Raw genomic sequence first — 13,636 nt, forward strand, 5'->3', positions numbered from 1 at the left:
TTCCAATATACACTGGTGCTGAATAGTACCTTTGGGGCTCTGATCTATGTGACATACATCAGCAGCCAGTTTTCTGTTGATTATTCTGTAAATTGTAATAAAGTGCAGGCTAGTGTCCATAATTTGGTGGACACAGAGAAAGGTCTTGTATCTACTTTTAGCTGCCATTCCAGAGCCTGAAAATGTAAAGCTGGTCAAAGTAGCGGCAAACCCTAGTACAACCAGGTGGCTCTGGCGGAGCCAGGCGGAGTGGTGGCTCTGAGGCTAAGGATCTGCGCTGGTATCCCGAAGGTTGCTGGTTCAAATCCCTGTCACTGCCAAAGGAGACCCTTCTCTGCTGGGCCCTTGAGCAAGGCCCTTAACCTTCAATTTCTCCAGGGGTGCTGTACAATGGCTGACCCTGCTCTCTGACCCCAAGGGGTATGCGAAAACTAACAAATTCCTAATACAAGAAATTGTATAAGGTGAAATAAAGAACAAAAAAAAAAAAACCCTTCAACATTGTAAAGAAAAAGTAACCAGGAAACCTAGTATCAGCCGTTTGCAATGATTTTCACATTTATAAAAAAGGAACACCGGTTGCATCAGAACTTTTTTTGTGCCCGGGGGCAATTTGGCTTTTTATAGAAGCTCTTTAAATAAATAAATTTGTAAGTTAAATTGTATGTGTGTGTGTGTGTATGTGTATATATATGTGTGTGTGTGTATATATATATATATATATATATATATATATATACACACACTAGCTTTGCTCCCTGCTCGCTTCATTCGTCAACCCCCCATGCCCCCGCCTGTGCTACATTGTCAAGAGGAGGGCTGAACTCACCCTAAGCAGAAGCGGCTGCTCCTCGAAACCCCTCTTAAATGGTGAAACAATGGGAAACAAATGCATTTATTTGTTTTATTTTTTTTAACCTCCTCTTTGCTCGATCAGCTGCTGGCTTGCTGCTGCTGCAGTGCTGTATGATCTGCATCTTGTGTGTCGCTTCGAACGTTTACATGTCTGTATAGCAGATGTCCTTTTGTCTCACTGCCTTGTCTCTCTTCTCCCCCAGACATCCTCAAACACTATTCGATCTCTTTTCACTGTTACATTATTTCATCGAGTAATACTTTCCGTTTGTTTGCACTAATGCAATCTTTACTATCGTTTTTTTTGAGACCTTCGAAATTTCCTACTTCCATTATCTCTAAGCTAATTTTCATGTGTATCGCTCCAAAGTTTTTGAATTCTTTACAACGTTCTACTTTGTCTTTTTCCGGCCCCAAGCGTGGTTAAATCTCTAGGCAAAAAGTCTTCACGGCACGGTCTGATTATTACTTTCCTTATTTTCAGAATTTGTACATAGATTATTTTTGTTCTTTTTTGCTTTCTTTTTTGCATTCTTTTCTCTCCAACGCTTTTTGGTCTCTTTTTGACACGCTGCTCTTTCTTCTTCACTTAGTCATTGACGTGTCATCTAGAACGTTTAAAATTTTTAAGAGCTGAGAGCACAGGAAGTGGGTCTGCCAAAAGCATTCCAACAACTGAGAGGTTAGATGACCGTGGTCTTGTTTGAAAATGATTGTAAGTAGGGCGTGACTTGCAAAAGTCACCATCTCACATGACTTGCTTCCAAAGGTTGTAAGTATGACGTGACTTGACCGTCTTGCGTGATGTGAAGTGTCTCTCTGCTCCCTTCAAAAGATCACGTCTCGTTGCCGGAAAAAAATGTCTCATCCCAAGATTTTTTTTTATAATAGATATTATAATGTGTTTTTAAGACTCCCCATTGCAATTCAGAGAAATAAGCTGTATCATTTAATTTCTTAAAATGATAAGTATGGGCATTTTTGTTGTCTTTGATGGAGGACCGTCCTTTTTTTTTTTGTTTTCATTCCTTGTTTTCCTTAAAATTAATACATGTCAGTCGGTTGCATGGTTTGTATACTTCGTTATTACAGCTTCACAGGCTTCCTTTTCTCTCACTCTCGCTTACACAGTATTCTAACTGTTAATCCTTATATTTTAATGTTAATTAATTGCCCTTTGATTTGTCTTGTAGATCTACCACTAATGCTTGAGAGCCCCCCTGCATCCAAACCCAACTGTGGAGATCCTTGGAAATGACTTGCTTTTTTCATAAGAGTGCTTCTAAAGTTGGACTTCCCAATTGCTAGTAATCTTATTGACTTTGCTAGCCGAGTGCCTTGGAAAATACACTCTGACATTTAAGTGAAACTACTTGCTGTTTCAGTAGCCATGTGGATCATGCCAGTGGATTATTTTACACTTTTAACTTTGTGTGTATTGGTGGCCTTTGCTGCTTCTTTTGAAGACATTCTTCCACGAATAAGCTTCAGCCATGGTAAGTTAACAGTTCCTTGTATACATAGTACTTGTGGAGGAAAAATGTGGCTTGTGGAGGAAAAACGGGGTGGTGGCTCTGAGGTTTAGGGATATGCACTGGCAATTGGAAGGTTGTCGGTTCAAAAACCGTAAATGCCAAAAGGGACTCTGCTCTGTTGGGCCCTTCAGCAAGGCCCTTAACCTGCAATTGCTGAGCGCTTTGAGTAGTGAGAAAAGCGCTATATAAATGCAAAGAATTATTATTATTATTATTTTTAGACCTTGGTATAACAGACCCAATTATGTAATTACAAGCAGTAGTATTTTGGAGTGGGACAGGTGCTGTTTAATAGTGCATTAGGAGATCCAGATAGTCCCAGCAAAATATGATCTGTATTGTAATAAAATGACAAGAACATAACACTGCTAAAACCAATCTATCACACAGATTTAACTATTTGTTACATACAGTAGAGCTCCTAGATGTATCATGTTTCTTCGTTTTTTACTCATTGTTTTAGCTTTTTGCTTCCCTAAACATGCAAATATATACTGCTTTGTATGAAAAAGACGCTTGATCTTTTACTCTCTTGTAATTTGCCTGATGTTATAATTACTGATGCATCTTCAGGAAACTTGGCTTCATGCTCCTTGACCTTGTATATGTGAATTTCTCCTGCGATGGACAGGTGGTCCTCCATCAAGGTACAGTAGTGGTACTGCCTTGCATCTGTTGCTTTCTATATGTTATGATCTGCAGTTTATTTTTTGGTGAGAATTTATGAATTAATTTTTAAAAGTTACACATCTGCTTTGGGACCCAAGGATTATGAATTTAATTTTAGTTTTGAATTTAGAATTAATTGAAAAAGTTGAATATATTTACTTTTAGGCCACAACACAATCTATTTTTCTATAGGTGAAGCTGTTTCAGACTAAATGAGTTTGAGGAAATAGAAACATGTATTTCTGAATACTAAAAATCCTTTTTGCTCTTGATTCTGAGTTTCTGGTTATGTTTCAGTTCTGACAAAAAGACTGGTTAGACTTACTATTTTTACTTTCACTTGTTCTTTTACTATGTCTATCTCCCGGTCATTTTCATTAATTTTACCGCCTCTTTCCAAATTGATACATTGTATATCTGAGATGTGTTTTTGAAATTAATATTTTGTTTAAGGCCTTATTATATAAAGTGAACACTGATAGAGTAGTATAGAGTAAAGCAAAAATTATCAGACAAAATGAACATTTCCTGATTGCATACTTCTGAACACATCATTTAACATATAAGCATATTCGGTAGCTTTTTCTACGGCAAGTTGTTTTGCATAAAGGCTTCGTGCCATTTTTTCTCATTGCATTTGGCACATGTGCTTAAGTTGTTTCATGTGGCTTTGTTATAATTAGGGACTATAGTTTTCAAATGGATTGAGCCACTAGAGGATATTGACTTTTTTTCTTGTTCAGCTACATTGTAACTTTTGTCTCATTCTTGATATTATTCTCTTGCCTAAAGTATAATTTTAGATCCAATGTTGGGTCTTCAAGTTACCATCAGTAATTTACAGCAAACATTTTCACCTCAGTTATGCTGGCTCCTTGAAAGTCCCTTTAGTTTTTTGTAATTATGTTCCATTCTGCTACATTGCTCTCTTTTCAGAGACTGCTCTGTTTAGAAATGCAACTTCACATCAGAATTATGTTTGTAGCACAATATAAAGCACTTTCTGTTTCTTGATGACTGAGCAGGTCATGTTTGGGGATATTTACTGTAATTTGTCACTAGTGAGCTGAGATGTACTATGTATGTAGTATATGCAATAATGAAAGAATTCTGGCTTGTCTCTGTCTTGAATATTGATTGCACTTTTAGATGAAGCACTGTCTGGCTCAAGCTGGCAATATGTGTGCTGTCTGATCTGTTATAACCAGTTTGAAGAGACATTGGGGATGTTAATATATAATTACATGTGTATAACTACAGAGCCATCTGTCTTTAGTGTTGCCAAAATCAGAAACTTTCATTTTGCCACTTTCCAACTTGCCACATTCAAAGTTTGCCAAAATTAGAGCCTTTTTTCATATTGGTGCCTGTTGTTGCATATTTACTGAACTACAATTGAGACCTGATTGCCCATTACGAAGAATATGTAGGGTAACGTGTGCTATGGATTTCCACCACTTGTGGCTGGCTACCATTAAGCCATGCTTTGTGTGCACTGCCATCTCGTTACTTGATGACTATTTTACTTTCAGTGTGCAGTCGTATTATCCTCAGTGCCTTTGTGCATTTCAAAATGCAAAACATCTTGTGAATAGTCCTGGAAATTTTACTTTATTATTTGTCTGCCATTTACAAATGAAGAATGTCATTGCTGAGAATCATGGATGTATCCTTTATTACATTACTAGCAAAATACCCGCGCTTCGCAGCGGAGAAGTAGTGTGTTAAAGAGGTTATGTAAACATATATATACATAAACATATATACATATATATATACATATACACATCCACATATATATACATATATCAACATATATATACACATACACACACACACACACACATACATATATATATATATATATATATATATATATATATATATATATATATATATATATATACACACATACAGACACATATATATACATATACATATTTGTATATCTACATATATATATACACATATATACATATATACATATACATATTTGTATATCTACATATATATACACATATATACATATATATACATATACATATTTGTATATCTACATATATATACACATATATACATATACATATTTATATATCTACATATATATACCCATATATACATATACATATTTGTATATCTACATATATATATACACATATACATATTTGTATATCTACATATATATACACATATACATATTTGTATATCTACATACATACACATATATCTATCTATATATATATATATATATATATATATATATATATACATACATATCTATCTATATATACATATATATATATACATACATATCTATCTATATATACATATCTATCTATCTATATATATATATATATATATATATATATATATATAGCTGATTACCCAGTGGATTCGCTCACTGAGTGCAAGAGAAAAAAATAAAATGTATGTATAAAATAAGTTTAATTGCCAAATTTATTTTTCCACAAATAAAGGGCACTTACAATAACATAGAAATCAATATAAACAACATTAACATCATTATCATATGAGAATATGAAGTAATATATAAGAAGCACATTGCATATAAATATAAATTATTAAACAGTAAAATGTTCTTCTATAATACGCTACCGTGGCTATTCGTTTGTCTGTCCAGGATTTTAAATCACCTGTAGCTCGCAAACCGTTTCACCTATTGACTTGAAATTTGGTACACATATACTACGTCACGTCTACTATTCGCTTTCCCACACATATGAACATATATATATATATATATATATACACATACATATACACACACATACACATATATACATATACATACATAGTGCGTTGCAACACGGGCTGTGATTGTTACATGGGAGGGAGAGGACAAATCACAGCTTCCCGCTTTCTAATCAGGCTTGTGATTGCTGCTTTGACGGATGCCCAGATCCCACAGTATTTCCCCTTAGGAGAGGCGTTAGGCAAGTGTAATTGAATAGCGGTGCTGCAAGTTATTACTCTTTTTATCTTTATTTTATTTTATTGTAGAGTCAACTCACAGCTGCGCGCACTAGTGCGTGCGTGGCGGATGCGTACGGCTGACGTTTTCATTGTCTACCACCTTTGCTAATCATTCTTGAGGCAGATTGAAGACTTAAGTGCCAGCTTAACTGAAAAATTAAAGAAAACATACTAAGTTTTAAAAAAAAATCAGTTTTAACGGGAAAAGATGCCGACGAAAGAAGAGAAGCAGCGGGACGCTAGGGTGAAGAGCTGCTCATTAAGCAGCAAGAGCATCAACCTCTGAGCAAATGAATGGTAAACGTACAGAGAAAGAGGATAAATACTATGAATGGTCATGTCAAGTATATTCACTCCACGTTATCGTGCAGTGCGCTGTTACTGGTATTTTGATAAAAGAATCTGAATAACATATAAGAAGCGTATAAATTATTAAACAGTAAAACATTAACATTTAAGAAGTAAAGATACATTGAATACTACTGTAGTGCTTTCGGGTATAGTACATTTTTTGTTTGCCCATTACATGCATAAATGTATACATTTTTTGGTGTACCTACCCAAGAACACGCGACATGACCCGGCAGTTAAAAATTTATCGCTCCAGCAATTTTAACTCTGTTACAAAGTCATCTAATATGGTATTGCAAACGGCAGCGGGAGCGTTTCTATAAACTCAATTTAAACTTACTGTTTACACCGTGCTTTGAAGATGCATAGTATGCGACACATGTTTCGCCGTAATTGTGGGCTCATCAGGAGTACACAGTCACTGCACTCCCTTACGGGAATCGATCCTCGGACGTAGAGGCGAAGCCCCTAACGTTGTGCCACGGCGTGTGGTTCGTTCATTTGACAGCATGTAGATCAGGGTAATTACATTGCAGGCATTCGTAGTTTGATTCACAGTCTGATTGTATGGGTGGTTACCTACCAGGTAACGCTTGTGGTTGGTGAGCAAGTCGGCTAACTTCTGCCACGGTGCCCTCTTTCAGTTGCGAGAAGCAGATCATACAATGGTTGAAATAGTTTAATATATATAGCAAAATCACCGCGCTTCGCAGGGGCGAATATGGTATTGCAAACGGCAGCGTTTCTATAAACTTAATTTAAAGTTATGGTTTATACCGTACTTTGTTTCATATTCTTTTCCTACCTTATCAATTGTGTAATGTGTTTTTTGAACAGGTTTGATTCATGGAAGTGATCACTCCAGCTGCGTTCAGTCACTTCACGTGAGCCGCTCTCTTGTGTGATGTTGCGATGTCCACGGGTTTATTTAATGTTAGCTAAGACCCGGCAGTTAAAAGTTTCTCGCTACAGCAATTTTAACTCTGTTACAAAGTGATGCAAACTCTCGTTTATACCTTGTGTCTTCTCATTAAACTTGTATCTCGCGAATATGGCATTGCAATCGGCAGCGGGAGCGTTTCTATAAAGTTAATTTAGACTTACGGTTTACACCATGCTTTTTTATACCTCGTGTCTTATGAAGATGCTTGTATGCGTCACTCACTCGCTTCTTATTGTTTCGCTGCCTTGTCAATTGTGTAATGAATGTTTTCTTCAGCGCTCTTTGGGGCTTCTCCTTCTTTTCTACGTACTGAGTTCACAGTCAGTTCACGTGATTACGTGGGAGGCGTGATGACGCGACACGCAACTCAGTCTCCTACGGCCATCTTGCTGCCTTCCATTACAGTATATGGACAAAAAAGAGGTTCCAGTTATGACCATTACGCGTATAATTTTGAAATGAAACCTGCCTAACTTTTGTAAGTAAGCTGTAAGGAATGAGCCTGCCAAATTTCAGCCTTCCACCTACACGGGAAGTTGGAGAATTAGTGATGAGTGAGTCAGTCAGTCAGTGAGTGAGTGAATCAGTCAGTGAGGGCTTTGCCTTTTATTATTATAGATCATCCTAAATGTAGTGAGAAGTCAATCAAAATGACACCTTTTATTGGCTAACTAAAAAGATTACAATATGCAAGCTTTCGAGGCAACTCAGGCCCCTTCTTCAGGCAAGATGGCTAACACGATACAACACTCAAGTACTACATCCTAAAGGTAAAAATTGACCTCACCCAATGATAGGGCTTCATAGCCCCTCTGTTTGACAGAACCATTCACACCTGTAGACTTCTATATCTTCAACTAATCTATAGTAGTTTAGATTAGCATATGAATTCAGTGGGCCAGAGCTGGTTGTTTATTTTTTTGCCATTTATCTCAGGCTAATGCATGAGTATCATAATCGAGGACTTTCTGACTACATTGTACACCATTCAAACACCCATTCATTTTCAAACTTGATTAATCTAGTACAGAGCTGTGGGCCAAGAGTCTTGTGACAGCATCAGGAACAAGGCAGAATTTTTACGCTGATACTAACACTGCTGTTGTGTTCAAAATCTGTAATGCAACATTAGAACCAACTCAATTTTGAATCACATGAGACTGAAGTATCTTGCAAAATATTTTGACCAGTCAACCAAATAATGAACACTAACTTTAATAACTGTTTTCACTACCCCAGCTCGAAAATGCAGTGCAGTCTGAACACAAAAAATATCCACACTGATCGCAATAATGTTAATAAAGTAAGGGTGAGGGATTTAGAGAATTAACAAAGTATGATGAGCCAGAGTGAGAAGTCATCTTCTTGAAAGCTATCACTAAAGGGGGAGAACAGCATTATGAAAAAATAGCTATATATACAAAAATGATACTCTAAAAGATAATTAAGATGCATCAGTTCTTGACAACTTTAATTTCACTAGTCCAATTCAAGTGTATTTAAAAAAAAATCAAAATTATAAGATCCATTAACTGCTTTAATTTGCCATAGCTTGAATTTTAGCATAGTGTTACAAGTATTGCATGTTATACTTTCATATCCCTCACATCCTGTGCTATTATAGCAGGAAAATCCCACTGCTCTTTCAACACATAAATTGAAATAAAAGGTTACAGTTGTTGATAATTTTGTTGAAGTATGAGTTTCTGTGGGTAAATTATATCGCTCAATGCAAAATATGAATTGTCAGGAGAAGTATTTTGATTAACTTTGTATTCTACTATCCAAAATGCATAGAAGAAAAATCCCTTTGCTGGTTTTTTTTTCAGAAAAGATGGAGTGTGATGAGTGTTTGTCAATCCTTAAGGTCAAATTAATATCATAATCTCATGAAAAGAATATCCTTACCCTGGACAGGACACCAGTCTATCACAGGCCACTCTGTAATATTAGGTTTGTCAAGCCTTAAGGTCAAATGAATATCATAATCTCATAGAAAGAATATCATTACCCTGGACAGGACACCAGTCTATCACAGGCCACTCTGTAATATTAGAGTAATTGAAAATAGTTTGTCAAACACATGTACACATCTTTGACATGTGGGGAGAAGCTGGCCAAAATCTGTGTTGTCATTAGGTGAAGACACAAACAAAATTCACAGAAATAATTCCTGGATTTGGAGGACCCTGGAACTCTGAGGCATTAGCCTTAACTACTGTACTTCCAACAGCACTGCCTCATGGCATTGTAAAATAAAGATCATCTGCCACCAGATAGAAATCTGAAATTTGCTTATTTGTTAATTTGTTATTTGAAGAGTACTATATTGTACCTAAGACCTTTAGTATGTAACAATGAAAAGAAAAATATTTTATCCTATCAATTTTTATATACTGTATGTTGCATTTCTTTATCCCTGTCAAGCTGGTGAGGAAACATAAGGTGTGTTTACTGATGTTGACAAATTTTGTTATTGTTTCCAAACTGTAGCCTGTAAAGGGCAGCAGTTTTGTTGTTTTTGTAAAGGCATTTACTGATTTGTGTGCCACCCTTCTGGATTATGTTTATTATGTTAGAGTTCAGCTGTCATTGAAGGAGGTGGCAGAAGCATTCCTTATAGCACCCACAGATTTGAAACAGAGTACTGTATGATGTGTTTATGGTACAATTTTCTATGATTTGCTGATTAAAAAATGATGTTTGAACCTATAAATTGACTACATCATTAACAGTAGTGGAAGAGGACAAGGTCAATAGTCAAATAAGACTATTGATTTACTGTATGCAAACGTTAAAGATGCATACTGCGCCACCCCGCTGCCTGCGCTTGGGAAAGCAGATCATAACCTGGTTCTACTTCAGCCTCAGTACAAACCAAGAGTGAGGGTCCTATCTACAACCACACGCTCATTCAGGAAGTGGTTCCCGGAGGCAGAGAAGTTTCTGAGAGAATGCTTTGGAACTACAGACTGGGATATCCTGCAGGGATCACATAGTGAGAACATTGAGAAAGCTGTTGACTGCACTACTGACTACATCAACTTCTGTATGGACATTGTAAGTCCAGTAAGAACTGTACGCTGCTATGCTAACAACAAGCCATGGATTACAAGTGACATCAAGGGCCTTTTGAACCAGAAGAAAAGGGCTTTTAAAGGCGGTAATCAGTCTGAGCTCAAGCGCGTGCAGAAGGAACTCCGAGTCCAGCTCAGGGCGGCGAAGGAGCAGTACAGGAGAAAGCTGGAGCAGAAGTTGCAGAATAACAGCATGAAGGAAGTGTGGGATGGGATGAAGATCATCACTGGCTGCAGCTCGAAGCGGGGTACCACCATCGAGAGAGACGTGAAGAGAGCAAACCAAATGAACAACTTCTTTAACAGGTTTGACCACCCTAACCCACTCTCACCTCGGAGTACTGCACCCTCCACACATCCTTCTGCTGATACCAGAGTGAGACATCCCCACCCATAATTACAACAGTGCAGGTGAGCAGAGAGCTGAGGAAACTTTGTGCCAGCAAAGCAGCGGGTCCAGATGGAGTATCGCCACGACTACTGAAGGTCTGTGCATCGGAACTGGGGGGTCCTCTACAGCGCATCATCAACCTGAGCCTGGAACAGGGGAGAGTCCCGAGGCTTTGGAAAACATCTTGCATCACCCCAGTCCCAAAGGTATCACGTCCTAGTGAGCTGAATGACTTCCGGCCTGTTGCTCTGACATCACATGTGATGAAGACCATGGAGAGGCTGCTGCTTCACCACCTGAGGCCACAGGTTCAACACGCCCTTGACCCTCTGCAGTTTGCATATCAGGAGAAGGTGGGAGCGGAGGATGCCATCATCTATATGCTACACCGATCCCTCTCCCACTTGGACAGAGGCAGTGGTGCTGTAAGAATTATGTTTCTAGACTTCTCTAGCGCCTTCAACACAATCCAACCTCTGCTCCTTAGGGACAAGCTGACAGAGATGGGAGTAGATTCATACCTGGTGGCATGGATCATGGACTATCTTAAAGACAGACCTCAGTATGTGCGTCTTGGGAACTGCACGTCTAACATTGTGGTCAGCAACACAGGAGCGCCACAGGGGACTGTACTTTCTCTGGTCCTGTTCAGCCGATATACATCGGACTTCCAATAGAACTCGGAGTCCTGCCACGTGCAAAAGTTCGCTGACGACACTGCTATCGTGGGCTGCATCAGGAGTGGGCAGGAGGAGGAGTATAGGGACCTAATCAATGACTTTGTTAAATGGTGCGACTCAAACCACCTACACCTGAACACCAGCAAAACCAAGGAGCTGGTGGTGGATTTTAGGAGGCCCAGACCCCTCATGGACCCCGTGATCATCAGAGGTGACTGTGTGCAGATGGTGCAGACCTATAAATACCTGGGAGTGCAGCTGGATGATAAATTAGACTGGACTGCCAATACTGATGCTCTGTGTAAGAAAGGACAGAGCCGGTTATACCTCCTTAGAAGGCTGGCGTCCTTCAACATCTGCAATTAGATGCTACAGATGTTCTATCAGACGGTTGTGGCGAGCGCCCTTTTCTACGTGGTGGTGTGCTGGGGAGGCAGCATTAAGAAGAAGGACGCCTCACGCCTGGACAAACTGGTGAGGAAGGCAGGCTCTTTCTATTATTGGCATGAAGCTGGACAGTTTGACATCTGTGGCAGAGCAACGGACGCTAAGCAGGCTCCTATCAATTATGGAGAATCCACTGCATCCACTAAACAGTGTCATCTCCAGACAGAAGAGTAGCTTCAGCGACAGACTGCTGTCACTGTCCTGCTCCACTGACAGACTGAGAAGATCGTTCCTCCCCCAAAGTATGTGACTCTTCAATTCCACCTGGGAGGGGGTAAACATTAACATTATACAAAATTATTGTCTGTTTTTACCTGCATTATTATCAATCTGTAATCTAATATTGTTTTTTGTATCAGTATGCTGCTGCTGGAGTATGTGAATTTCCCCTTGGGATTAATAAAGTATCTATCTATCTAGCTATCTAGCTAGCTAGCTCTATTGCATATTGAGGAACTTTGTATATCCTGAAGTGAATAGCTGAAAAATGGACTACTGAAGTACTGCCGGCATTAGCAGAAAGTATGCCACAACAGTCTGAGTTAACATATGTGTGATTTACAGCAGTAATGCAATCATGTTACAGGGAGCACTTAATCCAAAATGGATTAGAGGATTGGCTCAGGTTTGATGGTTGGGGGACAAAGTCAGAGAGGCAAGATTGCATTGGTTTGGACATGTACAGAGGAGGGATGCTGGGTATATTGAGAAAAGGATTTTAAGGATAGAGCTGCCAGGCAAGAGGAAGGCCTAAGAGAAGGTTTATGGACGTGGTGAGAGAGGACATGCAGGTGATGGGTGTAACAGAGCAAGATGCAGGGGCAGGAAGATATGGAAAAAGATGATCCACTGTGGCAACCCCTGATGGGAGCAGCTGAAAGAAGAAGAGGAAATTTTGCTTTTTGGAAGGTAATATGAATCCAGATGAGTCAGCAACAGTTGTATTTGCAGTACAGTGCACAGTCTCTTGAATTGTAACTACACCATGAACTCTGTGATCTCAACAAGACATGGCACATGCCCCTCTCCACTATGCTTCCCAGCCCTAACAGTCAGTCAGTACTGTGAGGTAAAGTGTTTGTTTTGGTGATTTTCCTTTCCCACATAATTATAACATGGCAAATGCTATTCACCTTGGAGACCTGCTCCTAATATGTGCAAAATGAGTACATTAATGGTATTTAAACTAACACTATGTAACACATTTTTATTTTGTTCCTGGGTACAAAGTGTGTTTTCCTAGCCCGTTATGCCTAAAAAAAATAGAAAATAGCTGTTGTTCCACAAAAACTTTGCTTTTGTGATCAGGGCAATGATTTTTTGAAATTTGTCTGTTTTCGAGAAAATTCTCGATTCGCATTCAATACTGAGTAGTCTTCTAGAATATCATTGAACTGTTAGAATTGTCCGGAAGTTTCTAGAATTTTCCAGAATTATCTAGAACTTTCAAGAAACTTTTAGAACTTTCTAGAGCGTTCTCGGACTGTCCAGTAGCAGTCATACAAGTATAGAAGCACAGGTGACTCGAACCAACAATTCGGTTTATGTTATTTTTTTGATTTCATTTAAATGGCATCAAGAGGTTGCTTGCACCCAGCAGATGCATTTTGCTACATCTGTGGACAATTTATAAAGACAAGAGCGAGAAAGTATTCCGTGAAAGCATGTCGTAAGATGTGCGAGGCCTACAAGGC

The 13,636-nt window shown here is 38.6% G+C and overlaps 1 protein-coding gene across 2 annotated transcripts in view; it reads left to right on the forward strand.

Annotated features, from left to right (window-relative positions):
- The window catches only part of sema4ba (sema domain, immunoglobulin domain (Ig), transmembrane domain (TM) and short cytoplasmic domain, (semaphorin) 4Ba), a 262,802-nt gene that overhangs the window by 169,469 nt on the left and 79,697 nt on the right, over window positions 1-13,636 (forward strand). For both annotated transcript variants that reach the window (XM_051920216.1, XM_051920215.1), the window contains exon 2: window positions 2,049-2,351. In XM_051920216.1, coding sequence (XP_051776176.1) covers window positions 2,246-2,351 — 106 coding nt within the window. In that variant the 5' untranslated portion in view covers window positions 2,049-2,245. The remainder of the gene's footprint in view (window positions 1-2,048; window positions 2,352-13,636) is intronic.

The sequence above is a fragment of the Erpetoichthys calabaricus genome, chromosome 17 (genome assembly GCF_900747795.2).
Source record: "Erpetoichthys calabaricus chromosome 17, fErpCal1.3, whole genome shotgun sequence".
Lineage (NCBI taxonomy): Eukaryota > Metazoa > Chordata > Cladistia > Polypteriformes > Polypteridae > Erpetoichthys > Erpetoichthys calabaricus.